The sequence below is a fragment of the Rhipicephalus microplus genome, chromosome 3 (genome assembly GCF_043290135.1).
Source record: "Rhipicephalus microplus isolate Deutch F79 chromosome 3, USDA_Rmic, whole genome shotgun sequence".
NCBI classification, from domain to species: domain Eukaryota; kingdom Metazoa; phylum Arthropoda; class Arachnida; order Ixodida; family Ixodidae; genus Rhipicephalus; species Rhipicephalus microplus.
The window spans coordinates 19,813,743-19,832,486 of record NC_134702.1 but is presented as its reverse complement, the minus strand read 5'-3'; the positions used below and the strand labels follow the sequence as shown (position 1 = coordinate 19,832,486).

At 47.3% G+C, this 18,744-nt stretch overlaps 1 protein-coding gene across 6 annotated transcripts in view; it reads left to right on the top strand.

The window, feature by feature from the left end:
* Window positions 1-18,744, top strand: part of dom (domino helicase) — a 182,152-nt gene that overhangs the window by 115,576 nt on the left and 47,832 nt on the right. For all 6 annotated transcript variants that reach the window (XM_075889020.1, XM_075889019.1, XM_075889017.1 and 3 more), the window contains exons 26-27: window positions 7,649-7,732; window positions 8,287-8,427. In XM_075889020.1, coding sequence (XP_075745135.1) covers window positions 7,649-7,732; window positions 8,287-8,427 — 225 coding nt within the window. The remainder of the gene's footprint in view (window positions 1-7,648; window positions 7,733-8,286; window positions 8,428-18,744) is intronic.

Genomic DNA, 18,744 nt, shown 5'->3' with positions numbered 1-18,744 from the left:
GGACAGGCACCGTTTGTGAAAAGAGTGCGCTTTTCAAACACAGTGAAGTAACAATTTGGGCACCTGTTAGTTCGCACTCATATTTGTACATGTGATTACGTTTCGTGCCTCAATTTTGTGTCGAGCAATAAACAATGTTAGTTCGCTCTCGTCCTATGTATCTTATTTTCAGGCGTCATTTGTGCATGAGCAGCGTGCTGCATGTTTCGATATGCTTGCCGTTCTCAGCACTATATTCGAAGTTGTTGCTATCGCATTTATTGCTTCGTCCTTGCAGCAAAACTGTGACTTTTCCTAATTTCGGACAACCGTGTTGTCACCATTGAGGGGATGTCAGATAAGACGCTGGTGGAACCTCTCGATCCAAGACAGGTGATGGCAGATCTTTGGGGGTCGACTCATCACGCTGTTCCGTCTTGCGCCGCGCCGCGAGTTTGCAGGCTGGTAGCTTTCGCGGTTAGCCAATTAGTTCTGGCAACACAACGATGTGATGAATGCAATGCAATGAATGCGATAGCAAGAAATTATAATGTTATAAGTAGTAAGGCTGGCAGCCAACTCTTTTGGGTCCGATATCATGGAACTCCTACAAAACGCTGGTGTGAGCAAATATGGCCGCTTCAGAGAGAAGCGCTCCTTTCACACATAGTCGCTCCGCGTTGAGACCGCACTGATACTCGCCGAGATAGGAAGCGTGCCAGCGATCGTAATCGCCCTCAAAATCCAAGTTCATTCTTGCTACTCGAGAGACCCCCCACCCTCCCTGTGTGTCTTTATGCTTGTTCAAGAGGGGTGGTTTACTTTTTGTTTGAGCATTGAACGGCAGTTCTAACATGCGAGAATTGTTATCTTATGCACTTTCCAGGCGATAGGGATGGGCCGACTCAGTTGATCTTTGCTTCAGCAGCACTCGCATGCTTTTACCTGCTCGTGAAAGTTCCAATGCGCGGGGGCATGTTATGAATTTGTACTTGTTACGGAACATGGCAGTGACGGCAGAAACCCGCCGAGAGTTTCTATTTGATTGCTATCGCAATAATAACGCAGTTTTTTACTGTACATTGAGTGTTTTAGGTTAGCTCTGCCTTCAGTCCCCCTTTTGTTTAATTTACGCATTTACTTTCCGAATTTGCGTACCGAACCTTCATATAACGAAATCCTCTTTATAACATATTTTATAACATATAGGGGGTCGAACCAGTGACTTCACGAACAGCGACGCACAACACTAACCACTATGCCACAGAGCGCGTGCAGCCAAGAGTGCTAACGGCAAGCCATTTATATAGACTATATCATCATTATCATCATCATCATCATCATCATAATCATCATCATCATCAGCCTGACTACGTCCACTGCAGGACAAAGGCCTCTCCCATGTTCCGCCAGTTAACCCGGTCCTGTGCTTGCTGCTGCCAATTTATACCCGCAAACTTCTTAATCTCATCTGCCCACCTAACCTTCTGTCTCCCCCTAACCCGCTTCCCTTCTCTGAGAATAAAGTTTGTTACCCTTAATGACCAGCAGTTATCCTGTCTACGTGCTACATGTCCGGCCCATGTCCATTTCCTCTTCTTTATTTCAACTATGATATTCTTAACCCCCCGTTTGTCCCCTAATCCACTCTGCTCTCTTCTTGTCTCTTAAGGTTACACCTATCATTTTTCTTTCCACTGCTCGCTGCGTCGTCCTCAATTTAAGATCAACCCTCTTTGTAAGTCTCCAGGTTTCTGCTCCGTAGGTAAGTACTGACAAGGTACAGCTGTTATATACCTTCCTCTTGAGGGATAGTGGCAATCTACCTGTCATAATTTGGGAGTGCTTGCCAAATGTGCTCTACCCCATTCCTATTCTTCTAGTTACTTCAATCGCGTGGTTCGGCTCCGCGGTTATTACCTGCCCTAAGTAGACATAGTCTTTTACAACTTGAAGTGCATTATTACCTATCTCGAAGCGCTGCTCTTTTCCGAGGTTGTTGTGCATTACTTTCGTTTTATGAAGATTCATTTTAAGACCCACCTTTCTGCTCTCCTTGTCTAACTCCGTAATCATGAGTTGCAATTCGTCCCCTGAGTTACGCAGCAATGCAATGTCATCGGCGAAGCGCAGGTCACTAAGGTATTCTCTATTAACTCTTATCCCCAACTGTTCCCAATCAAGGCTTGTGAAAACCTCCTGTAAGCACGCGGTAAATAGCATTGGGGAGATTGTGTCCCCCTGCCTTACACCCTTCTTGATTGGTATTCTATTGCTTTCTTTATGAAGCACTATGGCAGCAGTTAATCCCCTGTAGATTTCTTCGAGGATGTTTATATATACTTCATCGACGCCCTGATTCCGCAGTGTCTGCATGACGGCTGATATTTCTACTGAATCAAACGCCTTCTCGTAATCTATGAAGGCTATGTATAGTGGTTGGTTATATTCTGAGCATTTCTCTATTACCTGATTGATAGTATGAATGTGGTCGATTGTTGAGTAGCCTGTTCGAAATCCTGCTCGTTCCTTTGGTTGATTGAATTCTAATGTTTTCTTTACTCTGTTAGCAATTATCTTTGTAAATAGCTTGTATACTACAGAGAGTAAGCTTATCGGCCCGAAATTTTTCAAGTCCTTGTCATCTCCTTTCTTATGTATTAAGATGATGTTAGCGTTCTTCCAAGACTCTGGTACTCTTCCCGTCAGGAGACACCTCGTAAACAGGGTGGCTAGTTTTTCTAACACAATCTGTCCTCCATCTTTCAGCAGACCTGATGTTACCTGATCCTCACCAGCAGCTTTGCCTCTTTGCATGCTCTCCAAAGCTTTTCTGCTTTCTTCTATCATTACTGGTGGGGTGTCATCTGGGTTACTGCTAATTCTTATGGTATTAAGGTCGTGGTTGTCCCAGCTACTGTACAGATCTCTGTAAAACTCCTCCGCTATTTTAACTATCCTATCCATATTGGTAGTTATTTTGGTAGTTATCCTATCCATATTGGTTGTTATTGCTGGTTATTGGTATATACTATATACAATTTAGCAGCTCTCGGAGCTCTGCAGACTCTGGGCGTTTTTGTTATCAATAGCGAGATGGCGCGATGAGCGTGCTTTAGGCCTGCTCCTCATCGCCTCTCACGTTGCGGAAAGTGCCGCCTCACCTCCATGGGGCGTGGTCTCTCTTACGCACTTGCACTTACCAGACTCGTCTTTTGAGAGAGCAGGAAGGTCACTTAGCGCTGCTACGGCCCCATTTGCGAAAGGAGCACGCTGCTCACACACGAAGCAGAATTGAGACAGTAGCTTGCGCTTGTCCTGTGTAAACTTGATCGCTCGTTTCAGGCGGTTTTCTTTCTGTTTATACAGTGCACTTTAAGGGGGGTTGGGGAGACCGAAAGGCGGGTTGGGGAAATTGAAAAATCTCGAAAAAACTCGTTTTTTTTATTGCGTTTTTGAAATCAACAGGTACTAGTGCACTTATACCGGGAATTTCATGCCTATATTATCATTATTTTAGCCGCTAAGACCCTTTATACAATGCTTTTTAGTTAAATCTGAGCTGAAATCGACGTTGAAATCATACATTTTTTGTGACTTTCCCCTGTCCTTTCATGTGTGCCAGCATGGCCCGCTTGGTCTCATTTCAAATTCCCGCCAGAATGGGTCCAATACAACCATTGGAAGCTTAGAAAATGAGCAGCAAAAAGAAGTATCTGAGCGCTTTCCTATTCGCTGCTTCGCGCACGTGACTTGAGCTTGCCTCCCTATTGGTGGAGACTCCCGGCTTCGTATGCTCCGGGTATTCGCTGCTTCGCGCACGTGACTTGAGCTTGCCTCCCTATTGGTGGAGACTCCCGGCTTCGTCTGCTCCGGGTATTGAGGCGCGCGTTCATGCGTGCCGTTTTGCCTCAGCGTCAGCGGAGAAGTTTCACGATGTCAAATTCTGAGCGCTAATTCTGTACGTGCCACAAGTTTGGCGCTAAAAAGGTGCGACGGACACTAGTCGCAAATTTCAAGAAACGCTTCATGATGCCGCAAAACCTCTCGAGACGCTACACTTTCCGCCTCCCATGGCAAAGCCGTCGATGCTACCACGGAAGGCCTAGATACCACATCAGTTGTCACAGAGCCTGTGCAAAGTCTGTCAGCCGTGGAGCCTTCAAACAGCTGTCGGGTGCGTCTAGATACTATTTATCGGCAGCAATCTGACTTGGAAGAGGAGCGAGCGAAAGCCGAAGATAAGTTATCGGAGTTGTCCGCTGCAGCGACGGAGCGGAAACGTGGATTCGTGGTTGACGGTGCCCACGAAGCAGCTCGGCCGCCTGATGAAACCACGTTCACAATTATAGATTTGGACACAGTGAACAGCGCTTCGTTGGCATTTGCATAGTGCAAGGTATGCAGCGGAGAACTGCAGATTGTCCGCGACGACCGGGAATTTGGACTTGCCGTGAAGTTGCGTTTTGTGTGTTCGACCTGTAGCGAGACTGCGTCGTTGTGAAGCTCGCTGCGCGTACGTAGCGATGAACGTATGACACCTTTTACTGTGAACGTTTTGGCCTCGCATGCCGTGCAGGCAACGGGGAACAGACAGACCGCGTTGAGTGATGTGTTCTCGTTGATGGGCATCAGCCGTCGGGTCTTCACACGAAAACGTGGCAGCACTACGTGAAGATGGAAGTTGGCACCTGCGACCGATGGTGCTGCACGCAATTTGACGAGTGACTGCGCGTGGTCGGTTCGCGAACTTTACGCCGAACTTAATATAGGCCACATGGGAAACATCGCGGTATCGTTAGATACCGCGATGTATGTATGTATGTACATGGAGGACTCGCGGTCATTCATCGCATATTGGTCTCGGCCCGGTCATAGAATTGTTCAGCGGGCTAGTGCTTGACTTCGTTGTTTTGAACAACTTTAGCGCTGCATGCGAGTCGGGCCCAAAGGAAGGTGACCCTTCTTATGCAGCGTGGAAGGAACATCACCACTTTCAGAAAAACAGTGACAAGAAGGCTAGGGAAATGGAGGTTGAGGCTGCCCTCATCCTCTTCAGGAGGTCACTTGAGCGGCACAATCTGCGCTACACCACGGTGCATTGCGACGGGGACAGACGCAGTTACCTTGCGCTACAAGATGATAAGGTTTATGGGTATATCCCAGTGGAAAAAGAGGACTGCATTAATCATGTCCAAAAGCGTATGAGCACTGCTTTGGGCAATTGGATTGCAAAACACAAAGGCCCTGGCCTTGAGAGTCTTGGGGGAAAGGGCTGCGTGACAAGAGATCTGATCTCCAAGCTCACCAATTATTATGGTTGGGCTCTGAAGACACACAGTGGTGATGTTGATGCTATGCACACAGCAGTGATGGCCATATATCATCACATCACGGCCAGTGATGACGCAGCAAACCACATTCTGTGCCCACCTGGCCCGAATTCCTGGTGCAAACAAAATGCGGCAAAGGCCAAGGGGGAGCCCATTCCCCAAACATCGTCGAAAGCTGCTTCCACATGTCTGCCAACCTTTACTTCCCATTTATGAGCACTTGTCAGACAGAAAGCTGTTGCAACGATGCCAGCGTGGGAAAACCCAAAATAACAACGAATGCCTGCATTCAATAATCTGAGCGCTGGCAGCAAAGGAGCGATGTGCTTCGCTATTCGCGGTGGAGACAGCTGTGGCAGAAGCAGGGCTCAAGTTCAATGCAGGTAATAAAAAGGCATCAGAAGACATTATGAAAAGCTGAGCCTAAACACCAGCTGGCAAAGCCGCAGCCGCATGGCTGAAAAGGATCAACGGTGCACGGCAGCATCAGCCAAGAAGCGACAAGCGACAAAGCGCCACACAGGGACTCATAGTCAGAAGGACTATATGCGCTGTGCATACTGAGCATTTTCAAGTGCAGTTATGTAAATGAATGAGTTTTGTTTTTCTCAGTTTTCTGAAAATGTGCTTTTTGGTGACTTTACTAGTTTGTCGGGTTGATATCTTGCAATTGAGAACAGCCAGAGCAATATTTTTTTGTTAACATAAAGCTTAATTAGTGTATTACAAAGCGCTGAGAGCAAAATTTCCATTTGCTGCCTATATAAATTTAAAAGGTATTAAATTTCTTTGTATGTGATAGCCATGACATGACTCCTCAACTTTCATCATCTGCAGAATCACTAGTTTTTCTTTAATTTGAAATCTGCTTACAGTATTGCACTTTTTGATAAGCACTTTCTTTTCTATTCTCTCCGAAAACAGTAAAGTGTGGGGGTGGGGGGGCTAACACCCCTTGTTAAGTTTGCGCTGCGTGGCACACGTGGCTCGCCCAAAAGCCGCATTTTGGATTACATCAACACTGCAGTAAGTGGCATTGTGTTCGTGTTGATCACCACTATGATCATCATAGTTGGTAGAGTGGTAGTGCCGGCGGTGACCCCTAGCGGAAGGCAAGCCTTGGCGATGGGTGAGAGTTGAGTGAGTCTCTTTTGCGTGTGGCGGTTGCCGCGAATCGTCTCTAGCGTGGGTCCCCGGTGCGTGGCACCGCAGGCTGCGCGTCGGGGGCCCTCGTGGTAAGTCAAGCGTTGGTGACGACGCCTTGGGTGTGTTATTGTGTTTGTCATGTTATTGTGTTTGTTTTGGAGTGTATAGTAATATTGTGTAAGGATGTCCTAGCGTGTTGATAACGATTGGTGTATCTATTCGGCAGACGATATCGTCGTTCTAAATTAGTTAAATAAATGTACGTTGTTGTTGTTTGGTTTGTACCGACCGCGACTTCTGTGTTCGTTCGCTTCAAGAGCTTGGTGTTTCCCTCCAATTCAAGACGCCACAAGTGACGGAATTGTGTATCTTCTAAATTAATTGACCTACAATAAAAATTTTTTGCATATTTGAAATTGGTAGGAAAAACTACATAAGCATGTATATTTTAATGATGTTTGGTCTACAAATACAGAAAATATCTCCACACACACCATGTCCCCCCTTAAGAGGTGAGCTCTGACAGTTGTTTGTTCCCGTTCATCCTTTCTATGCTCATGTGCGTGCTTGCTGCTTGAGGGGCGCGCTGCAAGTTTCGAGATGCAGCTCCTTGCCGTTCTTCACGTGACTTTGCAATTTGCCGCTGTAGCAATCATTCCTTCTGCCTTGTGGCGAAACAATGAACAATAAACGCTCAACTACCTCTGTGAAAACACGCTTTGCTCTCGTGTTTTACGGATCCCTAGAAAGAGGGATCAGGCACTTTTTTTTTTTCGATTTGTCTGGTTCGTGTCCAAGTAACCAACTTTATGGTAAGCTCAGAGTTGGCACAGCTAAGGTGCGAAAGCTGACACCATGGTGGTGCAACACCTGTGGAAGAACAGTCACCAAGAGCAGCCAGTCAATACTGTGCTCAAATGAAGGAACAACTGTTGTTCTGTTTGAGTGAGGTTGGGCTCATGCAAATTTAGGCAAACCTGCCTACTTATTTACATTGGTAGGGCAAGCCATGCCCAGAAAGCATACACAAAGAAAGATGGATGCAGGAAACAGATAAGCTGAGCCTTGTGCATTCGTCCTTTGTCCACATGCATCTCTCAGCATGTGCTTCACAGGTGTAGCTTGAGATTTGGCCTCGCCAATGAAAGGCCGGTTCCTAACAGTGTCTGTCCTTATTTTCTTTGCAACAGCTTACGCCTGTGGAGAGATATGCCATGCAGTTCCTCGAGTCTCTTCAAGAACCGCTGACACTTGAACAGTTGAAGCAAGCAGAGGTGAGTGGATCTGGCGAGCACGTTTCCAACATGAAGGGCATTTCGTGGGAATAATGTCTATACAATGCCTATGGGCTGATTGAAAAATATCTTATTTCATCTCCTCTATTCAGTAAAACCTCACTTATACATGCCTGCTAGGATTGCAGCAGGGGCGCTAAACAGTGTAGTAGCAGGAACTACATTGTACAAATTTACATCTCTAGACATGTGCCGCCAATAAAAAAATGACCACAGTGCAACAGCAGATATTGCCTAAAGTAACCACGACAGAGCCTTTTCTTTCTTCCTCTCACTTCATTTTTGTGCGGTTTAGGGTTTCTTTAGCTTATGGAAGGTTGTGTTCAGTAGCGTAAATAGCTGCCTGTTCATATTTGACAGCATGTGGTGTGCACACAAGCATGGACACGGGGAAACAAGGTGTTCTTCCTTCTTTTTCTCTGTCCACATTTGTGGGTGCACGGTATTATGCCAAATATGAAGGTTGTATGGTAGGAAATTGCCTTGTCGCCCGATTCATGGTTGAAAAATGTTGCGATGTGCACATGTTGCAGGAGGAGATCGAGGCTCAGAAGAAGGACTGGGAGCTGGGCCGCCTCAAGGCCATCAAAGAGGAGGAAGAGCGGCGCGCTGGCTACCGAGACGACGAGGAGGCTCCTGCCCTGGTGTACTCGCGCGAGGATGCCTACACGCAGGTGCCTAAAAGTGGTCGCGAGCGCAGATCTTCACGTGGTGGTAGTGGTGGTGTAGGGGGGGCCAAAAGTGGGGTTGTGGCTGCACGTCAGGTGAACGGCACGGCGGCCACGCCCAAGCGCGTCAGTAAGCGGCGTGCGGCGGCTGCCGTCTCTACAACAGATAAAGGTCCGCAACAGCAGGAGGAAACAACTGTGCCCCACAAGAAAAAGCGAGCATTGTCTCCTGTGCACAATCACCGTCATAACGAGCTGTTGCCACTAGTACAGCCAGCGACGACACACCAACGTACCCGGCACAAGTTGGGTGCAGCTCCTTGCAAAGCATTACATTCTTCCGCAGCAGGAAAAGAGGAGGTACGGCCACAGGTGGCCAATAAGCATCCTCCGGAGCATAAGAACCAGGTCGCCAAAAAGATCAAGGTCGCCGATAAACTCCACTCGTTGTCTGTCCGTCATCTGCATCATCCCTCTGCTGATAAGACAAGGGTTACAGATAGGACTGTGGCCGCCATCAAGCCCCCAGCCACTATAACTCTGGACAAGGCAAAGGCTGCTGACAGGAACATCAGGCCTCCTCCATCAGCCGATAGGGTGCAGGTTGCCGACAAAAATGTCTCGGCCACTAAATTGCAACCTCCTCCAGCCACAGATAGGATTAAACCGTTGGATAGAAATGCATCTGCCATCAAACCGCCACCTCATTCCACGACAGAGAAGATTGTGCGCGGAGAGAAAGACCTGTCCGTCGAGCGCACACTATCGGTAACGAAGGTTTTGGCGGCAAGTCTCGCAGAGAAATCTAACGTTCCGGCAGAGGCGGTGTTCCGACCTGCCAGTAAAGCGCAGATGCTAGAAAAGGGGCTGCGTATGGGCAGCAAGGGCACGATGCCCACCACAAGAGTTCGAGGTTCCGAGCCAGTGGGCAATCACGTTGGTGACGCCCCCATCACTGAGAAGCCCCACACATCCAACAGTCCAAGTAGGACCAAAGTCCAACCACCAAATTCCTCTGGTGGCTCACCTACAGTGTTGAAACCATTCTCGAATCCCAATCTGGTAATTCGAACAAGGAGAGCGCGTGCGGCCGAGACCAATTCGGAAGCTGTCACGCCCAAGGTCGTAAAAACTGAGCCAATGCAGCTGCCACCGGAACGGCCAGTTCCGGTGTTCGAGTCAGTTAAGGTCAAAGTTGAAGTGCCAGAAGAGGCTGCAGAAAAACAAACTGTATCTGATGAAGTTGTCACAGATCCTGTGCTTGACGAACATCGGGAGATTGTTGAAGAGATGATTGAAGAAATAGTAGTTGATGAGAGTGTTGAGGAAATGTCCGTCGATGTCATTGAGGAAATGGCCATCGAACAGAATGTCGATAGTTTGGCTGTGGAGGAGATGGGAGCGCAAAAGGGTATTGAGGTGGTGGCTGAAGGCATTGTTAAGGATGAGACAGCAGAGCACGTTGTGTTGGCTGGAGGTGAGGAGGAGATGGCCCTCTCCGAGGAGTACAATCTAGAGGAAGAGCAGGTCTACGAATTCGTGCTGGATCCAGAGCTTTGTGAGGAGATAGGACCTGACCTTCTTGCTGAATTTGTGTCCAAGCTGACGCCCGAGCTGTTTTCACGGCTAGCGGCAGGTGAGATGGACGCTGAAGGCGGAGAGGGGCCCAATACGAGAGCTCTAGAGATCTGTGTCGAGAAGGCGGAAGAAGAGAAAGGCGTTTTACAAAGTCTTGTTGAAGTTCAGGAGGTGGAAGAAGAGAACGTTGTGGAGGTACCTGTGGAGGGTGATGAAAATTTCGCAGATGTGGATGTCCCTATTGAGGAAGAACATGCCGAGGTCATTATAGATGATGGGGAGCCAGAGGTTGCAGATATTGAGCTTGACTTGGATCCGCTGGTTATACCTGTGGTGGGCGAGGTAATCATGGATAGCCTAGGTCCAGACTTGGTTCCGCCACCCGCTGAGACCACAATCGTAATAGAGTCCACCGCTGACTATGACGACGAGGTGGTACCTCGATCCAAAACGAGGGGAAGCAGTGGCCGCTCTCGGCGGCGGCACCGGCATTCGAGAAGTTCGAGACGTAGCAGGGAGTGAACAACTGTGCAAGGAAAAAAAAAAAAAAAGATTCGTCGGTGTTCTTGACTGTTATCAAGGAGCATTTGTTGTTCATATTCCTTCTGTGTATGTAGGAAAAAAGAAGATTGAAGATTACCTTGGGGTCGGGAAGGGTTGTTCAAAGAGGAAGGGTTGGGGCACATCATGAACTGACTGTAAAGTTATTCATTAGCTCATTAATTTTATTATTGTTTTCTCTTTTGTAAATAGCGCGGGTATGTGTGTGTTCCACGTGTGGAGGACAGTTTAATTTCTGCGGCACGTGTGATGTGGTAAAAAGTGTGAAGGACTCTGTAAATCTTAGAAAATTTTACAAGAAATAATTTGGGGGAGAAAAGTGTGGCAGCAGCAGCGGATGCCCTTTTGCAAACTGGGAGAGCAAGCTGGGTTTGCGGAGTCGACGTGGTGGGGAGGTGGTTAAGCAAGTTGGTTGGGCACTGAGGGAAGCATAGATTGATACATTCGATAATGGATATAAGAAGATGTGCTCTCGCTGCTTATGCTGGCAGCTCGTTTTCTCTCCAGTCTGTCATGCCACTTGATATTTTCGTTTTAGTTAAACGTTCCTCCTCTAATCATGCTTGGCAAATTGTGTAATTCTTTCCATCCACAGAGTGTGTCCTTCAAAATACGGTGGCAACAGAATGAATGGGCGTGCACTCGGTGGCTGCGTGCACAGCACGGATTTTGTTTTTGCAGTGCTGTGTGCACGCGCTGACTGTTATGGCTTGTTTTGTGCAGTGTGTATGTGTATTCATCACATTGTCAAAAATGTCCCCCTTGTTTACATTTTGCCGGCCTCGTTTGTGCTCCCCCCTCTTTTTGTCCCCTCCCCAATCTGTTTTGCTATTTATGAGCAAAGGGCACAAAATGTCACCACCACCACCTTTTTACGTTTTTCTCTTCACCTGTTCCCCCCCCCTCTTTTTTTTTGTGGCTGAGAGATGGTCGTTGAGAGGACGAAAAATAAATAAAAACTAGAGCGCAAAAGCATGTTCAATAAAAAAAATGATGCACAATTTCTCTTCGCCTCTGGTGTGTCTCAATTCTTGGGAGAGAAGGAGAGAGGTGTTGAGCACCCTTCTCAGGTTTTGGTGTCGCACTGTGCCACTCTTGCTCCTAAATGCAGCATTTCTTTTGGTAGAGTTGGCCGCCAGGTTTTATTTTTTCTATTTTCTTTTTCTCCCCACACCCTATCTACTACAGCTGGTTGTTTTTTATATTGCAGCATGCTTCCGCTTTCCCATGCCCAGATAGGTTATCATTTAATTGCGCCGTACAGCCTAATTTTCTTCACTTTCATCTGCAGTACACATTCGGCCTTAGCATTATTCTGACGACGGTCTTGCTTCCGTCATTTTTCTTTGGGCCAGCTCTTATAATTTGGAGCAGGGAAATTTTTTTTTTGCTCTGTATTATCTGTTCGATCCCACTCTGCTTGCTTTTGGGGGGCAGAGCGAAAATTCTGCACTTTTTTATCAACATTGGCAGAAATTGATAAATTCACAGGTGTATGTTATTCCCCCCTGTATTTATTTTTCTGATACTTTTTTTATTGTCTGGCACCAAAACTTGAAAAGATGGCCGGGCCATGGATCAGTCCACCTCTACCAAGAGATGAGATGCATTTGGGTGCGAAGAGCAAGATGTGCGTGCGCTTGTGCATTGGCCTTTCCTCACTTCCAGCTTGACTGTCATTGCTGCTTACTCGGTACTCGTTGAAAGCCCTGTAAATCTTGGGCTTGCCCTTACCGTTGTTACGATGTAGTTACGATGTAGTGTGATACCAGTACTGTGCAGTGTTGCTTGGAGGAAAGAAAAGGCCTTTTGCTTTACGATAGTGCTGTAACTAGAAATTCTGTGGTTGGCAATTTTTGTTGAGCTCTGAAGAAAAGTAATTTCATGTAAGCATGAAACACATTGTACAGACAACCTCCTTTCTTTGCTATCAAGTGCGCTAGACGATAACCTGCTTAGTGCAGCTGAATTTAAGGCAGCCATTAAAATCACTCTTGTCAGCCAGGGAGGAAGGATAGGTGCTGCTCTCAGCAGTTCTAGGCTACTTAGGGCTGTTGAAATATATGTCTTCTTGGAGATTACTAAAAGCCCCTAGCTGAAAGCTGAAAATATTTTTATTTTGCCAGAGCTTCACTGAAGTGGTGCATGCCAGAACTGCTAGGGGTATTCCAGCTTCAGGCAGTGAAAACACCCTGCAAGCCAGAACTTGCCTAGCATGGCTGTGCAAGCAAGCACCATTGAATTGCAGTGGGTGCCCTACCTGCTGAACAATATGTGGGCCAGAATTTTTCTAATGTTGCACTGAAAAGTGGTGTATGCTAGAGTCGATAGGACCAGTACTCCACTAATTGGTGAAAGGAGAAGTTCACTGCAAGGGAAGAAAATATTCTTGCAAAATTTTGTGTAGTAAAGTCCGCTTAGTTGGTGTGTCGTATTATAGGATAGACAAATGGAAAATTAAAGCGAAATTGAGGCTCAAGGTAATTGTGCAAAGCCTTTCTGAAGGACGTTATAGCTACAACAGAGTTACTGCGAGTGTCATAACTTTTGTGCATTTTTCCAATCTGGTCCACGTAAGTTAGCAGCATGGCAAATGGGCTCAGTCATGACATCCTCCAAAAGCAGCTACTTTCGGACAAATTCAGGCTGTAGCTAATCTATGTTTAAATATGTTGCTGGGAAGCAGATGCAAGATTTCCAAACGTCAGCACATTACCCTCACGGCAGCTTTGAAAGAGTGAAATGCAAGCATGCATATGTTTGCTGGTGTGCCATAGGGATGCCACCAGATATTGCTGTATTGTAAAGAAAAGATTTGCTATCATGTGGGTGTCATTTGGCTTGTATGGCAGATACTTATTAAAATAGTCTTAGAAAAGCAAGAATGGCAGAGTTTAACATGGTCAATAAGACCTCTGGTGCTTTGGATAATCATCTGTGAAATTTTTGAATGGGCAAGCTGAATTCAGATCATCTATCTGGAATGTTCTGACATTTCTCATACCCAGATCTCCTTGGCTGCTGATTCCATCCTATAAAAATTCTGTCCACATTGTTTTTACATCTTCATTAACTGAAGCACACGGTTGGATTACTGATAGGAAAATTTCAATTCATGGAATTTGTTCAAGTTTAGAGAACGTGGATCAAATGCAAATACTCAGCTGCATGCGATTGTCAACTATCGCTTGTACTTGGGAAAGCAGCTGTGCAGCCACTGGACGTACATGCTGTAAAGAAAAAAAAAAAGATATGGACATTTTGCTAGGCTTGTGAGAATAGGGGATTTCAGTTTCCAAGCGAATTCGAAGCGAATAATGATTTTGGTCGAATAATTTAGAATCAAATACGAATAGTGTATATGACATTTTTTTTTATATTGAAGCAAGGCCTCTGAGCACATGCCATTGTTTCGGGTTCAGAGGCAGTCAAAACAACTTTGAGTGGTAGCAGGATTTGACTTTTAGCAGAATGGGTATGAGAACTTACAAAATATAAAATATTTTAAAATTTACCGTACTTGGAACATATAAGCCAGCATAACAAGCTGTTAAACTTAAGATTTGATGGTAATATGTTTATATAAAGGGGCCCCCCGGCAACACTTTGTCAAGTAATCGTACAACGGATTCACTAAAAGAGCTCATTGCTTCATGAAGGCATCGCCGTAAAGATTATTAGAATCTGTCCGCTACGAGCGGAGTTACAAAAATTTGTTGCACGCTGCAGTTGCATTCTCTCATGTCTCGTTCAGACGAAAGTGCTGTAAACTAAGTAGGAAGCGATGGCATTGGGGAAAAAATACATCTGTAGCGACGTGATGGCGTTCGACGTAGACGTGCCGTCGTTGCAGGTTAAATGAGCAGATGAGACTTACAGGAGGAAGCGAGCTGCCGAAGTAGAACAGCGGCCATGGTGTCCAGCCAGCTAGAAGCATGGAACTTCCAGGCTTCCCTCGCCACGAGCCACCTGCGCTCGTCGTCTTTTTCTGTAGCTGGTTGGCCGCCACTAGGGCTACGCTACACATCACATGCGCCTCGTCAGCTTGGGCATTTTTTCTCTCCCTTTTTTTTTCTTCAGATGCATGGCTTATCAGTGCGACAGCGCACGTATGCTTGGACAAGTCGTGGCCTCCCACCGCGGCCCTAGTAATGAACTAGCGCGCCATGCTCAAATAAGCGAACGGCTAATACAGTGGCTGTGTCAAGTGGTTTTTGAACTTGGGGCATCATTTGTCGAGAGAAGAGAAAGCTATCTTGAGCTAACTTCGAGAATGTATGATGAATTGAACACTGCGTGCTGCGCTATGATATTTGGCTTGCGTGTTCTCGGTAGCCTCGACTACCTATTCTGAAGGTGTTTAAGTAATGTTGCAGGGCCCCTTCAACTTTGAAATGGGGCTTCGTGGCCGTGCGGATTTTCCTTGGATAGATGCTCTCACGGCTTCGCACCCTTACAGTGCAGCGAAATCACCTTTATAGGTGGTTGCATGCGCATTAATATTGTCACGGATAAAGGCCAAGCAAGAAGACAGAGGACGACGAAGTGATAAGCGTGGACAGCACCCACGGTTCCTTCGAGGAAGGCGACGTCGAAGTGGCTGCTATTTTGTTCTGTTAATACAGACCTCGTTTTTCCTTGTCGCACCATCGTCCTGTATCCTGTTACTTTCACCTCGCGACATTGGTAGAGGTGCTGGACTTCTCCAACTGATGCTTGGGGCACCTCCGTGCCCTGGCTCTTAGAGTCCGCCACCACAACCCGTTGCTGCAGTGGATACTGCTGGCCCATTGAACAAAAGCTATCGCGCGTCTACCTTGCTTTGGCAGACAGCGCTCGTACGTGGTACGAGAACCACGAGTCAACGTTGTCTTCGTGGAATGAATTTCGGCAGCAAATTCTCGGGACATTCGCAAACACCAACCGCCCTAATTCCGCTCTGTAGCTCGAGGCACGCATACAGAAACCAAGCAAGAGTGTCGCCATGTTTGCAGAAGACATGGCCCGCCTATTTCAGCGGGCTGACCCGGAGATGCCTGAAGGTAAAAAACTCCGACATATGATGAGGGGCGTCGAAGAAGAGCTGTTTACCGGTCTCCTACACAACCCGCCAGCAAGTGTAGTGGAATTTGTGAAAGAGGTTAGGACAATCGAGCGAGCACTGCAGCAACGGCGCCGATACCATGACCAACCAAACAACACATCTCCCAGCCTCTCTGCTTTAACTGCCGGCAGTGAGTGTCCTCTGCGTGAACTCATTCGTGAGGTGTTCGGGAGGAGATCCAAAACCTTCTTGTGACTCCGCAAGAAAATACCATGGCTTGCGTAGCAGTAGTTGTGCGGCAAGAACTCCGCCAGGCGTTTTTGTTGCCCGAATTTCGTTACAGACTAGCGGTCTGTAAGCTACGTATCAGCCGTCTGTCGACCCACTCTAGTGACATACAACTCGTCACCACTGGCTTATCGCGACGTCGGCCAAGGGCCTTACAACAAGCCGTGGGCCCCAGCTTCCAATCCACCGCAGCAGTATCCAAAGTCTAACGTGCCTATGCAAACGTCGCCGATGCACACTCCGCCGAAATCTGAATCTTGGTCGCAAAGGATGCCCACCAGGCGTCCAATCATCCGTAAGACGGACTTGTGGCGCATCGTTGACCACTTTGCTTCCATTGCGGAGAAGCCGGCCATATTTTCCGCAATTGCCCGTACCGTGACCTTAGACATCAGTACTTTCTACAAACCTCCCCTCGTACTTATTTCGGTAACCGCCGTGACAGCAGTGCGGGCCCGCAAGCACAGCAACCCAATGTGCCGTATCGTCGACACCGCTCTCCTTCACCAGCACCTAACTCGCCGCAGCAGTGCAGTTACGCCGAGGTGGTCCGGGGCAGATCTCCTAGCCCTCGTCGGGGAAATTAACAGCAGCAACCTTTGGGGGGGAAGGTTGCCGCCCGTCGAGATGCTATCACACCCCCAACATCTCTACGACGCGATACGACGAATGACACCACGGATCGTATGACGAACGATACCAAGGACGATACGACGTCAGCGACATCAATGGAAATCGTAAGCGTCAATCTAGACATTTGTATAGACGGACGCCCAGTAACAGCGCTGGTAGATACTGGTACGAACTTCTGTATTATCACCCTAAACTCGCTGACTGCCTAATGAAAGTCAGAACAATATGGATGGGCCCGAACATAAGAACCGCAGGGGGCCAATTGGTGACACCGACGGGCAAATGTACCGCTCGAATAAATATCAGCAGTTCGGATTTCGTCGCTACTTTCGTAATTTTACCGGAATGCTGCAAAGACCTGATTTCGGGGATGGACTTCCTGCGTGAATAGGGCGCCGTTATCAACATCAACATTCCTGAAAGATCGGCTTCATTTTGGATGGCCCAAGATCAAGTTTCGGATGGGCTCTGTACAGACCAGCGATGTAAACCTTTGCGCGTCTTCGACGACAACGTGACCATTCCACCGCGGTCGAGTGCATTCGTGGCTGTGACATGTGACAGGTCAGGCAATTCTGACAATATTGCCGAGCAAATTCCAACAGTGCTATTCAGCCATGGTTTATCTATCACAAGAGGCGTTGTGAGCATAAAATGCTGACACACGCACGTCCTTGTTGTGAACTTCAGCTCTGAACGCCAACATCTAACGAGGGGCATGGCAGTCGCGTACATAGAAGAGCTCGCCGAGATGACAGACTGCCTAACTCTTGAAAAAGATAATTCAACTGATCTACCCCCCCGCACCTCTATCTGTTGATATTGGCCCAAGTTTGCTGCCGGTGCAGAAGCAAAGTATCAGGCAGCTTAGTAACAAGTTTGAAGATTGTTTCTCTTCGACGTCCAGGTATCTTCAAACGCCACTGACAAAACATCGAATTATAACGGACTACATGACCAGACCCATCAGGCAAAACCCGTACCGGGTAGCTCCGCGAGAACGTGAAACCATCGAAAACCAGGTGTGACAGATGCTTTAAGGCCACGTTATTCAGCCGTCGGAAAGCCCTTGGGCTTCGCCGATTTTATTAGTGAAGAAAAAAGACGGCACCTTATGTTTCTGCGTGGATTACCGCAAGCTGAATCAGGTGACAAAAAAAGACGTCCACCCACTTCCACGTATCGACGGTTCACACGATCGACTACGGCATGTGCGTTATTTCTCGTCGATGGATCCAGCTTTCATAACACCTCATGGCCTTTTTGAATTTAAGGTACTTCCATTTGGCTTGTGCTCAGCACCGACAAGTTTCAGCGGCTAATGGACACCGTACTTTCAGGGCTCAAGTGGCAGACGTGCTTAGTGTATTTAGATGACGTCATCGTATTTTCTGCCACATTCGACGAACACGTAAGGTGACTGCACTCAGTATTTAAAGCTATCCGTTCCGCCAGACTAACACTTAAGCCGGAAAAATGCCACTTCGTCTTCGAAGAGCTTCTGTTCCTGGGGCATCTTGTCAATAGTTCAGGTGTGCGGCCTGACCCTGAAAAAAATAGCTGTGATTACAAATTTCCCAGCTCCCAACTGACAAAAAGATGGTCAGACAGTTTTTAGGACTGTGTGCATACTACAGCCGCTTCATTGAGAACTTCTCGCACATTGCCTCGCGGTTGACCCTCCTTACCAGAGAAGACGTCGCATTCGTATGGAATGAAGAACAGCAACGACGAGCTGCGGCAACGCCTTCAGAATCCACCAGTCTCGCCCACTTTGATGATGACGCCCCGACAACAGTGCACACCGACGCTAGCAATATCGGCTTAAAAGGTGCACACCGACGCTAGCAATATCGGCTTAAAAGCTGTACTCGTGCAGTAGCAGGATGGCGCCGAACGAGTAATTGCTTACACGAGCAGAGCTCTTTCACGTGCTGAAGAAAATTATTCCACCACAGAAAAAGAGTGCCTTGCGGTAGTGTGGGCCGTTATGAAATTCCGCCCATATTTGTATGGTCGTTCTTTTAATGTTGTCAGCGACCATCACTCCCTCTGGTGGCTGACGAATTTAAAAGACCCTTTAGGACGGTTGGCGCGCTGGAGCCTGAAGCTTTAAGAATTTGACATGACGGTGGTCTACAGATCTGGGAAGCTACATTCAGACGCTGATTGCCTTTCTCGTGTGCCATACGAACCTGGGACGCCAGAAGATGATAATA